This window comes from Rhinopithecus roxellana, chromosome 13 (assembly GCF_007565055.1).
Source record: "Rhinopithecus roxellana isolate Shanxi Qingling chromosome 13, ASM756505v1, whole genome shotgun sequence".
NCBI lineage: Eukaryota > Metazoa > Chordata > Mammalia > Primates > Cercopithecidae > Rhinopithecus > Rhinopithecus roxellana.
This window is the reverse complement of record NC_044561.1, coordinates 19,820,141-19,835,412: the sequence shown is the minus strand read 5'-3', so window position 1 is coordinate 19,835,412 and position 15,272 is coordinate 19,820,141. Positions and strand designations below refer to the sequence as shown.

At 45.9% G+C, this 15,272-nt stretch overlaps 1 protein-coding gene across 1 annotated transcript in view; it reads left to right on the top strand.

Annotated features, from left to right (window-relative positions):
* The first annotated feature begins 2,866 nt into the window (after nucleotides 1–2,866).
* MOV10L1 (Mov10 like RISC complex RNA helicase 1) overlaps nucleotides 2,867–15,272 on the top strand; it is a 67,982-nt gene continuing 55,576 nt past the window's right edge. Inside the window, 4 exon segments of the mRNA XM_030915297.1 lie at nucleotides 2,867–3,062; nucleotides 4,776–4,960; nucleotides 13,343–13,457; nucleotides 13,460–13,498. Coding sequence (XP_030771157.1) covers nucleotides 2,867–3,062; nucleotides 4,776–4,960; nucleotides 13,343–13,457; nucleotides 13,460–13,498 — 535 coding nt within the window.

Genomic DNA, 15,272 nt, shown 5'->3' with positions numbered 1-15,272 from the left:
AATGCCCACTAAATTACCTCGATCAAAACGAGTAAGTATCAAGTACACATAAAGGCAGCTCAAAACACTTTGCTCAACCACATCCCCATGAGAAACAGCAGTGATAAATCTTTAGCAATAAATGAAAGTTTAAGCTATACTAATATTTTAGGGTTGGTTAATTTCGTGCCAGCCACCACAGCCAATGTTCTGTTGTCTTCGTTTCAATCCAGCAAGGATGAGAAATAATTTTCACAAACTATAATCCATGAAGTCAAGAACTATTCTGAATGGATTGAGAAACCTCCCAAACTTCTTTTCTGTCTTTTAAAGCAATAAATGGGATTAGTGGGAATTAGTCCAACTGGATCGAATCCTCCTGTGTTTCTTTTTGTTTAAAAAAAATGTTAATCGGATTTCAACATTTTTTCTTTCAAAAGTTCTTCATTTAAAAATGCAAACAAGCTGCCCTGAACCAGAGGTTGCAGAGCAAACCCCTCAGCTTCCCAGATCATAAGTCGTCACTTGAGAAATGCTCCCATGTTACCGTTGGCAACGCTAGTTTCTAGAACAGGCCCTGTTCTTTCATACGATCTTCCAACAAATTGTTGCTCCTAAAATGCCCTTCCTCTGCCTGCTGGCGTTCCATCATCATTCAACATTGAACAAACATTTATGGGGTGGACAGAGAAGTGACATACTTCCTATAGGCTGTTTACATTCAATGGGGGCACAGGAGTGCACAGGATAAACAAATCAGTGTGTTATTCAGTGATATGGTTTGGCTGTGTCCCCACCCAAATCTCATCTTGAATTGTAATTCCCATAATCCCTATGTGTCATGGAGGGACCTGGTGGGAGGTAATTGAACCATGGGGGTGGTTACCCCCATGCTGCTGTTCTCCTGACAGTGAGTGACTTCTCACGAGATCTGATGGTCTCTTATAAGGGGCTTTCCCCCGTTTTGCTCGGGACTTCTCCTTCCTGCTGCCTTGTGAAGACAGACATGTTTGCTTCCCCTTCCACCACGATTGTAAGTTTCCGGAGGCCTCCTCAGCCGTGTGGAACTGTGAGCTAATTAAACCTCTTTCCTTTATAAGGACCTGACCCTAAAACCACTCAGTCTTGGGTATGTCCTTATAGCAGCATGAGAACAGACTAATATGTCCAGTGACACATGTGATTTCCTCTATGAGGGAAAATAAGTCAGGGGAGAGAAATGAGGGGCTGCTGTTTGCAGGGGCCAGGGCAGCCCTCAGTGAGAAGAAGGCAAGGAGGGGAGGCTGGCAAAGCAAAGGACACAGGTTGGGGAGGGCAGACGAGGACCACGCAAGGGGGGTACAGGTAGGACAGCCGGGTACTAGCACCTGTGGGTGTGGAGACGACTCTGCTTTGACTCTGAGGCAGACCTGCTGGAGGGGTCTGGGCAGAGCAGCATCCGGTCACTCACTGGGTGGAGAGCAGGCTGGGGGATGGGAGGAGCAGGTGCTGCCTGGCATTGAGGTGGCAATGGGGAAGCGGTGAGGAGGGACTGGGCTCCGAATAGGGTTTGAAGAGCGGACACAATCTGCTGTCAGAGCAATGTTGCTGAGTTCTGTCTGAGCAGTGAGGACAGAGATGAGAAGACCAGGGTGGAGAGAGTGTGGAGCAAGGATCTTTTAGTAGAGCCGGGGTTTTGCCATGTTGGCCAGGCTGGTCTCGAACTCCTGACCTCAAGTGATCCACCCACCTTGGTCTCGCCAGTGTAAAGATAATTTTTAAAATAGAGAAAAATCAATGAAATCAAGAGATTATTTTTTTAAAAAAGATCAATAAAATTGATAAATATAGACTGATCAAGGAAAATGAGAGGGATGAGATAAATTACCTATGTCAAGAATGAACGATGGTTCATCATTATGGACCATACAGACAATAAAAGGATAATAAGGAAATATGCTGAACAACTTTATGCCAATAATCTGACATCTAATAATTGGATGAAATGGACAAATTCCTTAAAAGAATTACCAAAGTTTACTCAATATTACCCTGATAACTTTAATAGCCCTCTAGCTGATGCAGAAGTGAACTTCTCATTAAAAACCTTCCCACAAAGAAAACTCGAAGCCCAGATGGGTTCCCTGGTGAATACTACTACAATTTTTAGGGAATAAGTTACACCATCCTACTCCCTAGTCACTGCAGGCCCAGCTTAAACCAACCCCAAACCAGACAGACACAGAAAACGGGTGGTCGGCCACAGAGCAATCTGCTTCACCAGCACCGTCCCCAACCCTGGACAAAGCGTTACCAAGCTGAGTCGGGCAATACACGAAAAAGGATAACGAATTGCGACCAAGTGAGTTTTCCCAGGAGAGCCAAGCAATGAAATTCCCTATACAGGCTGAGAAAAAAAGCTACAGGATCATTTGAATACATGCAGAAAAGCGTTGCAGAAAATTTCACACCCACTTATAAGAACTCTTGGAAAAATAGGACTAGAGGGAACTTCCCCAACTTAATAAAGAACACCAACAAAAAACGACCCGTAACATTACTCTGGGCGGTGAAAGATCGCGCACTTTTCCCTAAGGTGTGGGCGGCAAGAAGGCGGACCCACGCGAAGCCCCGCCCACCCCCACCAGGCCACGCCCTCCCTCCCGAAGCACCGCCCACCCGGCGGGCACACCGCCTTGCGCGCCCGGCATGACGTCACTCCCACCAGGCACCTCGCCTCCTCACGCCCTGCCAGGCGCCAACCGCCGCCCTATATACGGGTCCCGGCTCGCGCGACGACCCCAAGGCGAATGCCCAGGCGCGGCGACCCCATTGGTCGCGGGTGGCGGGAGCGGCGCAGTCGCGTGCGGGCAGCGGCGGTGGCGGCGGCCGAGGACGGGCGAGGGCCATGTTGAGCCTCGCGGCCAAGCTGTTGGCCTTCTTCTGGAGGACGGCGGACACCCCTAGGGAGGAAGCCGGGCGGCTGGAGCCCGAGCTCGCGGAAGGTGGCTCGCGGGAGGCGGCGGGGCGGCCGGGTGGGAGGCGGGTCCCGGGCCCTCGCGTGTCAGCCACGAGGGAGCCGCGCCCCGAGGTCTTTGAGTGCGGTGCGGCGGACGGGAGACGCTGGGCCCGGCCTTTCCTCATCTCCCCTTGGTCGCCTCAGAGGCTGCAGACCCCACACGCCCCGCCGCGCTGGGCGCCTGTCCTCCGTGAGGTCTCGCCGGTGTCACTGGCCCCCCTTCCCACCCTCACTTTGTGTTTCTGCGCCGAGCAGCTGCCGAGGCGCCTCTCCACATCACTCCTCCCTGTGGGCAGCGCCACCGGCGGTTGTGTGCCTAGAAAGCCCCGAAAAACGCGGCCCCGCCGACCTCGCCTGTGCTTTCAGAACGCGCTGCGCCCACGCGCGCCTTTTCCTTGCCTTGCGTCCGAACCCGTCTTCCTAAAGCCCGGGATGCGCTTGGATTCCCGCATGATTCTTTTCTCCCGAGGTGTTTTTTTGTTTGTTTTTTGTTTTGTTTTTGTGAAACAGAGTTTTGCTCTTGTCGCCCAGGCTGGAGTGCAGTGGCGCGATCTCGGCTCACCGCAACTTCCGCCTCCCGGGTTCAACCGATTCTCCTGCCTCAGCCTCCCAAGTAGCTCGGTGTACAGGCACCTGCCACCACACCTGGCTAATTTTTGTATTTTTAGTAGAGAGGGGGTTTCGCCATGTTGATCAGGCTGGTCTCGAACTCCTGATCTCAGGTGACTCACCCGCCTTGGCCTCCCAAAGTGCTGGGATTACAGGCTTGAGCCACCTCGCCCAGCCTCTCCTGAGGTTCTGATGGCTTCTCCCGATGTTTCCTTCTGTGGGAATGGAATCCACGGTAGTGGGTCCCTAGTTGCCTTCTGTGAGAGAAACCAGGAGCAGGCTTCAGGAGGGGAGCTTCCTGCTGCAGGCAGCGTGTTCAGGGCCTCTGGATCCATAGGGGCCGATGCCCGGGGGACTGGCTGTGTTACCTGGAGCACTTGCTCCGCAGATCTGGGTCTCTTCGGTAGAACGCTCTCAGCCGTAGCTAGAGCTCCAGCTCTTGGCAGCGCTAAGATTCCTTGCCTGTACCGTAATCGGCACCCCAGGTTCCTCCCGTGGCTTGGAAGCTGCAGGAAAGGCGCGTTCAGGACTCAGGACCATGGCTGCAGCAGTAGCCAAATGGCTGAGGGGTGCCCTGCTCCTGGGTCAGACTTGCCTGCCCAGCCCCAAACTTTTTCTAGCAGCGCATTTGTTGAGATTCTGTAGTCTTCTAAGGCTGCTGCTGATGGTGATGAAAGAAGATAATCGATATTGCTAATAAAACCATGCATGCTAATGTCTCCCAGATGCTGATATACGTGGCAGTTTACATAGCACTTAACTTGTGTCAGCCACGCAGAGGTCCATACATGCATGTGTGTTCTGCCACTGAACCCTCCAGCAGCTCCCTTGGGTAGTGACGATTAGTCTCCATCTTACAGATGGCAACAGGCCCAGAGTAGTAAGGACCTCGTCCAGGGTTACACCAATGGCGGTAGAAGAGCTGGGAGTCAACCCCCGCAGTCCACTGTGGAGTCAGGGCTGTCACCTCCACAGCCACTACCTGTGCCCTTCAGAGGAAACTGGACTGTCTGCCCCCAAACCCCACGTTCCAGACCCAGCACTGTCTGATGGGCTTCTCTCTCACAAGTCAGCCCGTTAGGCAACAGTCTCTCGTGGAGGCTTTTGCACTCTGCCTTTCTCTGGTGGGACTTCACTGTAGTGTGCCCTTGCTTTTATGGCCAAGATAACTTTTGTTTACCCATCTCAGGTGACACTAAGCTGAAAACTGTACGGGGTGTCGTGACAAGGTACTGCAGCGATTATGGCATGATTGATGATTTGATCTACTTCTCCAGTGATACTGCGACTAGCAAAGTACTTCTGAATGTTGAACAGGAAGTGATTGCAGTTGTGGAATTAAATAAAGTGTCCAATGGACTGAAAGCAATCAGGGTAAGGTTTGAGTTCATTTGGGAACAGTTTTTCTTTGCCCCAGTACTTTGTGTTGTTTTCCTTGTGTTTAATCTATCAGACATGACCCGGCCAAGGGAGAGAGTGGAATATACCTTCAAGGGGATGCTTATGCTCTGTATGATTTCTGTTTTAAAAAATAAACAGACTGGGTACAGTGGCTCACGCCTGTAATCCCAACACTTTAGAAGGCTGAGACAGGCAGATCACTTGAGCTCAGGAGTTAGAGACCAGCCGGGGCACCATGGTGAAACCTCGTGTCTACAAAAAAAAACCCCACAAAAATTAGCCTGGTGTAGTGGCACATACATGTAGTCCCAGTGAATTATGATCGCGTGACCACACTCCAGCCTAGGTGACAGAGCAAGACCCTGTCTCTATAAACAGCAGTCATTGTAAATCATTCAAACAACATGGACATGTATACTTTACAAAGTAAAGCTTGCCTATGAATTTATGCTGTGGAAAACAGCAATTATGTATCTATTATTTTTGTGCTTTTTAAACAATTTAATGGTTATCACCAAAGTAACATCAATAATATACTAATTTATACTCTTAGGAGCAGAATGAGAGACTGCACTTGATTGGCATTTAAGCCTTAAGTATGGTAACTTTTCATGTTTTTTCTTTTTTTTTTTTTTCTGACACGGAGTCTCTGTTGCCTAGGCTGGAGTCGGCTCACTGCAAGCTCCGCCTCCCGGGTCACGCCATTCTCTTGCCTCAGACTCCTGAGTAGCTGGGACTACAGGCGCCTACCACCACGCCCAGTTAATATTTCTGTATTTTTAGTAGAGATAGGGTTTCACCATGTTAGCCAGGGTAGTCTCGATCTCCTGACGTCGTGATCCACCTGCCTCAGCCTCCCAAAGTGCTAGGATTACAGGCGTGAGCCACTGCGCCTGGCTTCATGTTTTTTCTGTGAATTATTTTTGTGTCCTTTGTTCACATTTTTGTTGAGTTCAACCTTTTCTCTTGTTAAAGCTTATATATTAGGGAAATTAGAGCTTCTTATTTTTTTTGAGACAGAGTCTTGCTCTGTCGCCCAGGCTGGAGTGCAGTGGTGCGATCTCCACTCACTGCCAGCTACCCTGCCTCCCGGATTCACGCCATTCTCCTGCCTCAGCCTCCCGAGTAGCTGGGACTACAGGCGCCCATCACCACGCCCGGCTAATTTTCTTGTATTTTTAGTAGAGACGGGGTTTCACTGTGTTAGCCAGGATGGTCTTGATCTCCTGACCTCATGGTCCACCCGCCTCAGTCTCCCAAAGTGCTGGGATTACGGGTGTGAGCCATCGTGCCTGGCCGAAATTAGAACTTTTTAAGGAAAATTATTATGTAAAAGTGTTAGGAATATTTTCCCCAGGATCATCTTTGACTGTGTTTTATAGTTTCATTTTTTGTAGTTAAGTGTGCTTCTTTTCCATGTAGCTTTTGGATGCTGCAAGAAGCCTTAGGGAGGCGTATTCCACTTCTTATTTCTAATATTCAGATTTTACCCTGAAAATTGTTTATTGACAATTAGAATTTTTTTTTTTTTAATTTTTGAGACAGAGCTTTGCACTGTCACCGAGGCTGGAGTATAGTAGTGCCATTAGCTCACTGCAGCCTCAAATTCCTGAGCTCAAGCGATTCTTCCACCCTAGCCTCCTGAGTAGCTGGGACCACAGGTGCACACCATCTCACCTGACTAATTTGTAAAATTTTTTGTAGAAATGGCATCTCTGTTGCATAGGCTGATCTGAAACTCCTGGCCTTGAGTGATCCTTCTACTTTGGCCTCCCAAAGTGTTGGGATTGCAGGCATAAGCCACATGCCTGGCCTGTTTGTTGATATTTAAATATTTGACCGGCCTGGAATTTATTTCAGTGTGCAGCCTGAGAGAAGGAACCAGACATTGCTTTCCTAATGGCTAGCCAGTCATCTGCATCGCTCACTTTTTCCCTGCTGATTTGGAAAATTCTTTAATCATGCACCAGAATCCCACCTGCATGTGATGTGGTCCTGATGCTTATAAGGGGGTCTCATGGCATGGGTGCTGTGATAGGTGGTGAGCAGGTTTCCCTTCCTTGCTCTTATTAGCATATGGTATTTTTCCGGCTCTTCAGTTGTTCTGGATGAGTTTTGGAATCTTTTTGCTTCTCCCCCTCTGCCCAGATTTGCTTTGGATGGCACTGAGTTTATGGATTTCATTTAGAATAATTGATATTTGGGTCATGTGGAGTCTTTTCCAACAACACATTATGTCTGTGCATTTATTTAAGTCTTCCTTTGTATTCTGTTTTTCTTTCTGAGATGGAGTCTCACTGTTGCCCAGGCTGGAGTGCAGTGGCGCAATCTCGACTCACTGCAAGCTCCGCTCCCTGGGTTCACACCATTCTCCTGCCTTAGCCTCTTGAGTAACTGGGACCACAGGCACCCGCCACCACGCCCAGCTAATTTTCTGTATTTTTTTAGTAGAGACGGGGTTTCACTGTGTTAGCCAGGATGGTCTCGATCTCCTGACCTCGTGATCCACCCGCCTCGGCCTCCCAAAGTGCTGGGATTACAGGCATAAGCCACTGTGCCCAGCCCTTTGTATTCTTTTTATAGTTCAATAGTTTTCTTCATTTAGGTCCTGTGAATATCTTATTAAATTTATCTTCAGGAGTTTTTATGTGTTCTATTAACATTTTCCATTGCATTTTCAAATTTATCTTTTTCTTCCTATATGGGAAAGCTTTTGGTTTTTAAATGTAATTTGGAATCTGGCAAACTTATTGAGCTATTAACTACTTTTTAAAAACACTTAAGATGGCCAGGCATGGTGGCTCACACCTATAATCCCAACACTTTGGGAGGCCAAGGTGGGTGGATCATCTGAGGTCAGGAGTTCAAGACCAGCCTGGCCAACATGGTGAAACCCCATCTCTATTAAAAATATAAAAGTAGCTGGGCGTGGTGGCACACACCTGTAGTCCGAGCTACTCAGGAGGCTGAGACAAGAGAATCACATGAACCCAGAAGGTAGAGGCTGCAGTGAGCCAAGAGCGTGCCACTGCCCTCCAGCCTGGGCAAGACAGAGTGAGACTCTGTCTCAAAAAACTAAATAAATTAAATAAAATGCTTGAGATGTACTTTATTATACTATTATAGTTAGTACCATCTAATGCTTAATATCATCTTTCTCAAATTAAAAAAAATGCATACCCAATAAAATAATTCAAAGTCTAGAATTCCATCATTCAATATGGTAGCCACCACTCATGTGCAGCTGTTTAAATTTATTAAAACTAAATGCAACTTACAGCCAGTCATGGTGGCATAAACCTGGAGTCCCAGCTACTTGGGAGGCTGAGGTGGGAGTTGGAGACCAGCCTGGGCACATAGAGACCTTGTCTCTTAAAAATAAAATTATTTCCTCAGTTTCTTTGGCCACATTTCAAGTGCTAAATGAAGCCTAGTGACTACCAAATTGGGCAGCACACATAGAGAACATTTCTGTCAGCTCTGGCTTAGAGACTGAATACAAAGTAGAAGAGCCGCCCTCCATGTTCCCCACCTGCACGTTCATGCTGCAGACCTGATGCTCTGGGTTTCTGTTTTTACCTCATCTGGTGGGTAGTCGAGTCACTCGAACAATATGCTTGTATCTTTTATTAATTCACCAATGTTATTATTTATGGACTTCCATCATCAGAGATATACAACTGGCTCGTTCACACTACCCTCTTTCCCTCTCCCAATATTTTAATTATATTTTTTCTTCCAAAGATTTCCTTTTGAACTGAAATTATACCATAGTCCTCATGTTTTTATGTGTATTTAAAGGAGTACTCTGGGTTCAGAGTCTTTCAAAGGGGATCTGGAACTCAGAACCTGTGGAGATGATGTTTACCTCATTCTCTGAGCTGTGGTTGTGTAGCTCACATGCAGCCTTCCAAAGCAGGTTCTCGTACCAAATTCCTGTTGATTTTAAGACACACCATTAATTTGATAATGAAAATTTAAAATGGAAACATAGGTCTTGAGACTCATTCTGATCTCAGAAATGTGAAAATGTGGAAAAATTGGCCCCTGGGTGTCTAGCAAGTCCCAACCCTTTTGGTGGTTCCATCTTGTTAGGAATGCAGGATCTTTTTTGTTATGGTGAAGAGTGTTCATCTCTACTCACAATCTTGCTTTTATAAATTAGTAATGAATTTTTCAAGTACTTTTCATTATCTTCCAAATGATCCCATAGTTTTTGTCCCTTTGAACTGTTAACATGGTTGGAAGATATGAGCAGTTTCTGTGTTGTGAGCCGTTCTCACTTGAGGAGAATGATCCCCATTTAGTATAAACCTGAATGTACTTCTGGATTTATTTTCTATTTTGGTATTTTTCTTGTGGTAAAATATACATAATATACCATTTTAACCATGTTGAAGTGTACGGTTCAGTGGCATTAAGCACATTCACATTGTTGTGCAGCCATCACCACAATCTGTCTTCAGAACTTTTTCAGCATCCCAATAGACACTCTGTACCCATTAAACAGTTATTCAGTGTTCTACTTTATGTCTCTGTGGATTTGCCTACTCTAAATACCTCATATAAGCGGAATCATGTGTCTGGCTATTTGACTTAGGTTTTCAAGATTTGCCCATGTAGCGTGTATCAAAAGTTAATTCTTTTTTTATGGCTGAATATTCCATTGTGTGAATAAATCATATTTTGTTTCTCCATTCATCTGTTGATGGACACTTGGGTTGTTTCTACTTTTTGGTTGTTGTGAATTGTGCTGCCATGAACAATTGTGCTGCCATGAACTGTCTGAGTCCCTGTTTGGTTCTTTTGGGGCTATGCCTAGGAAGAGAATTGCTGGGCCATATGGTAAGTCTAGGTTTGACTTTGTGAGGAACCAGATGTTTTCCACAGCAGCTGCACCATTTTATGTTCCCACCAATGGTGGATGAGGTTTCTACTTTCTCTGTATCCTTGTCAACACTTGCTACTTTCTTTTTCTTTTGGCACTAGCCATTCCTTGTAGTTGTGAGGTGGTATCTCACTGTGGTTTTGATTTGCATTTCCCTAATGATTTGTGAGGGCATCTTTTCGTGTGCTTATTGGCCGTCTGTATATCTTCTTGGGAGAAATGTCTACTCAAATCCTTTGCCCGTTTCGAAATTAGGTTGTTTCCTTGTTGTAGGAATTCTTTATATATTCTGGATATTAATCTCTCATCACATACATGATTTGCAAATATTTTCTCTCATTTTATCAATTGTCTTTTCACTTTCTTCATAGTATCCTTTGATGCACAGATGTTTTAAATTTTGATGGAAGTCTAATTTGTCTCTTTTATTGCCTGTACTTCTGATGTCACACTCAAGATACCGTTGACTAATCCAAGAATATTAAGATTTTTTTCTACTAAGAGTTTCATAGTTTTTGCTTTTAAATTTAAGTCTTTGATTCAATTAAAAAAATAGTTTTTGAGACAGGATCTCACTTTGTTGCCCAGGCTGTGGTGCAGCAGCACAGTCACAGCTCACTGCAGTCTCAACCTCCCAGGCTGAAGTGATCCTTCCACCTTAGCCACCTGAGCAGCTCGGACTACGGGTGTGTGTCACTTCACCCAATTTTTGTATCTTTTGTAGAGATGGGGCCTCCCTATGTTGCCCAGGCTGGTCTCGAACTCCTGGGCTCAAGTGGTCTGCCCACCCCATGCCTTCCCAAATGCTGGGATTATAGGGCTGAGCCACCATGCCTGGCCTCTTTAATCCATTTTGAGTTAATTTTTGTGTATGGTGTAAGATGAGGGTCTAACTTTATTGTTTTGCCCATGGTTATTTTTCCCAGCACTATTTTTTTTTTTTCAAAGACTGCACAATTGCAGTTTATCAAATGGTCCTTGTCAAAAATCAGTTGACTGCACATGCAAGGGTTTATTTCTGAACTCTCTTTACTATTCCATTGGTTTATATTTCTGTCCTTACACTGGTGCCACACTAGTTTGATGACTGTGACTTTGTAGGAAGTTTTGAAATAAAGGGGTATGAGACCTTCAATTTTGTTACTCCTTTTCAAGACCATTTTGGCTATTCATGGTCCCTTGAGATTCCATTAGAATTTTAGATGGGTTTTTCTATTTATATAAAAATAGACCCATAGGACTTTGATAGGGATTGCTTTGAATTTGTTGGGGTTTTTTTTTGTTGTTGTTGTTGTTCTTTTTTTGAGATGGAGTCTCGCTCTGTCGCCCAGGCTGGAGTGCAGTGGAGCAATCTCTACTCACTGCAAGCTCCGCCTCCCGGGTTTATGCCATTCTCCTGCCTCAGCCTCCCGAGTAGCAGGGACTACAGGTGCCCACCACCTCGCCCGGCTAGTTTTTTATATTTTTTAGTAGAGACGGGGTTTCACCGTGTTAGCCAGGATGGTCTTGATCTCCTGACCTCGTGATCCGCTCGTCTCAGCCTCCCAAAGTGCTGGGATTACAGGCTTGAGCCACCGCGCCCGGCCTGTTGGGGTTTTTTTGTTGTTTGTTTGAGACAGAGTCTCATTCCGTCGCCCAGGATGGAGTGCAATGATGCGATCTTGACTCATTGCAACCTCTGTTTCCCGGGTTCAAGCAATTCTCATGCCTCAGCCTCCCAAGTAGCTGGGACTGCAGGTGCTTGCCACCCAGCTGATTTTTTTTTGTATTTTTAGTAGAGATAGGGTTTCACCATGTTGACCAGGCTGATCTTGAACTCCTGACCTCAAGTGATTCTCCTGCCTCGACCTCCCAAAGTGCTGGAATTACAGGCGTGAGCCACCACACCCAGCCGAATTTGTGTAATAGATTACTTTTGGTAGTATTGCCATCTTAATAATTAAGTCTTAAGATTGTCATCTTAATAATTACGTATTAACATCTTAATCACTTATAATCACTTTGGGTAGTATTGTCATCTTAATAGTTAAGTTTTAAGATTGTCATCTTGGCCGGGTGTGGTGGCTCATGCCTGTAATCCCAGCACTTTGGGAGGCCGAGGTGGGTGGATTGCAAGGTCAGGAGATCGAGACCATCCTGGTTAACAAGGAGAAACCCCGTCTCTACTAAAAATACAAAAAATTAGCTAGGCGTGGTGCTGGGCTCCTGTAGTCCCAGCTACTCAGGAGGCTGAGGCGGGAGAATGGCGTGAACCCGGGAGGTGGAGCTTGCAGTGAGCAGAGATTGCTCCATTGCACTCCAGCCTGGGTGACAGAGCGAGACTCCATCTCAAAAAAAAAAAAAAAAAAAAGATTGTCATCTTAATAATACTAGGTTTTCAAATTCACGAACATGGTTGTCTTGCCGTTTATTGAGGTATTTAATTCATTCATTAGTGTCATTGTACGCATCTTCCATCTCCTTAGTTAGGTTACTAAGTGTTCTTAGGGATTAACCTATTAACCTAACAATGCTGTTATAAATGGAATTGTTTTCTCTTCCTTTGGAATCCTTTTTCTTGATTTCCTTTTTGGATTTTTCATTTCAAATGTATGGAAATCTGATTTTTGTATGTTGACTTTGTGTCCTGTGCTGGATTCATTTATTAGCTTTAACCATTTTTTGTTTTATTTACATGTGTGGAGTCTTTAGAGTTTTCCACAGATGAGATCCTACCATCTGTGAATAAAGATAATTGAAATTTGAAAGTCTTGAAGTGAGCATGGGCATCCTTACCTGGTTCCTGATCTTAGAGGAAAGCTTTCGGCCTTTCAGCATTGAGTGTGGTGTTTATTGTGAGTTTTTTATTTATGGCCTTTCTCGTGTTGAAGAGATTTCCTGCAATTCCTAGTTTATTGAGTGTGCATCATGGAAAGTGTTTATTTTGTCAAATGCTTTTTGTGCATCAGTTGAGATCATCGTGATTTTTTTCCCTCATCAGTGTAATATGGTTACTGATTTTCCTATGTTGAAACACTTGCATTCTGGGATAAACCCCATTTAGTCATGGGATATAATCCTTTTAATATGCTGCTGCATTCAGTTTGATAATGTTTTGTTGAGGATTTTTGCATCCGTGTTCATAAGGGATTGCTGTAGACTCAATGTAGGTGTCCCCCAAAATACGTATGTTGAAATCCTGACCCCAGCACGATCTTATTAGGAGGCTTTGGTGGGTGATTAGGTCACAGGGGCAGAGCCCTTATGAAACATACCCCAGAGAACCCCTTTGCCCTTGCCATGTGCGGACACAGCAGGAAGACACCGACTATGAACCAGGAAGAGGGCCCTCACCAGGCCCGGAATCTGCCAGGGCCTTGATGTTGGACTTGCAGCCTTAATGGGCTCAGACAGGCATTCCAGCCTGTAGTTTGCTTTTCTGGTAGTTCTTGTATTATAGTTTAAAGAGCAGTGTGTTTGTTTTACAGGTAGAAGCTGTCTCTGATAAATGGGAAGACGACAGCAGAAACCAAAGCAGTCCCTCAAACTGCAGCCCCCGAGTGTTGATTGGCTGTGTGACTTCTCTGGTGGAGGGCGCAGGCTGTATCAGACCACCTACTTCTCTCTGGAGAGTGTGTGCGAAGGTACGCTCAAGGGTCTATGTTTCACATTTAAAATTAGGTTTTGTCTTTTAAAGAATTGTTATGGGCCAGGCACAGTGGCTCGTGCCTATAATCCCAGCACTTTGTCAGGCTGAGATGGGAGGATTGCTTGAGCCCAGGAGTTGGAGGCTGCAGTGAGCTATGATCCAGCCACTACACTCCAGCCTGGATGACGGAACACAACCCTGTTTGCGATGGCTGCACATATCATTGAAGGGATCAGGTTTGGGCATGCTTTGTTTGTTGAGAGGGTTTGGGGATTAGAGTAGCTTCTCCAGGTGCTGGCTTTACACAGAGTGTCTTGGATATTGAGTGGACTTTGGGAGAGGGGACCAGGTCACTGTTTTGTTTTTGTGTTTTTGTTTTTGTTTTTCGAGATGGAGTCTCACTCTGTTGCCCAGGCTGGAGTGCAGTGGCGTGATCTCAGCTCACTATAACCTCTGCCTCCTGGGTTCGATTGATTCTCCTGCCTCAGCCTCCCGAGTAGCTGGGATTACAGGTGTGCACCACCATGCCCAGCTAATTTTTTGTATTTTTCGTAAAGATGGGGTTTCACCAGGTTGGTCAGGCTGGTCTCGAACTCTTGACCTTAGATGATCCACCCGCCTCGGCCTCCCAAAGTGTTGGGATTACAGGCATGAGCCACCGCACCCAGCCAGGCCACTGTTTAAATGTGTGTTTTTATGTGTTTTGTGTTCATTTGTTAAATGCAGTCAGTAATTTCTGGGTAGTTGTTGCTTCCATTTAATTACAGTATTATGATCTAAGTTAGTGTTACAGGAATACTGAGGTACTATTTAAAGTACTTTAGATGTTTTAAAATAGGGCCTGGGGATAACATTGTGTCTTTCCAAAAGTATATATCCTTTTACTTTCTGTTTGTTTTTATTTTTTGAGATGGAGTCTCACTCTGTCGCCCAGGCTGGAGTGCAGTGGTGAAATCTCGGCTCACTGCAAGCTCTGCCTCCTGGGTTCACACCATTCTCCTGCCTCAGCCTCTGGAGTAGCTGGGATTACAGGCACCCGCCACCACGCCCGGCTAATTTTTTTGTATTTTTGTATTTTCCACTGTGTGGAAACCCACACAGTGGGTTTCACTGTGTTAGCCAGGATGGTCTGGATCTCCTGACCTCATGATCCGCCCGCCTCGGTCTCCCAAAGTGCTGGGATTATAGGCGTGAGCCACCGCGCCTGGCCCAAGACATGGGCTTCTTAAAATACTCCCTGACCTTGAAGTCAGTACCCTAGCATATTTTAGTGTCTTCTGTTTTCTTTCTGTTCTTTTTTTGAGACGGAGTCTCGCTCTGTGGTCCAGGCTAGAGTGCAGTGGCATGATCTCGGCCTCCCGGGTTCACACTATTCTCCTGCCTCAGCCTCCCGAGTAGCTGGGACTGGAGGCATCCGCCACCGCGCCCGGCTAATTTTTTGTGTTTTTAGTAGAGACGGGGTTTCACCGTGGTCTCGATTTCCTGACCTCGTGATCTGCCTGCTTCAGCCTCCCAAAGTGCTGGGATTACAGGCATGAGCCACTGCGCCCGGCCTCTGTTTTCACGTAGACAGTGATTTCACCATGGCTCACGTGTTGAATGTAGATGTCAGCTGATATTTGTGTTGTTACGTGTTCATCACCAGCTTTCTGGAGAAACAAACTCAGTATTCAATTATACACTTTTTTTTTGAGCTTCCAGAGTGCTTATTGCAAAATAACAAAAAGATTTTAACTACCTGTACCATGGCAGACCTGTGCAGACCACCT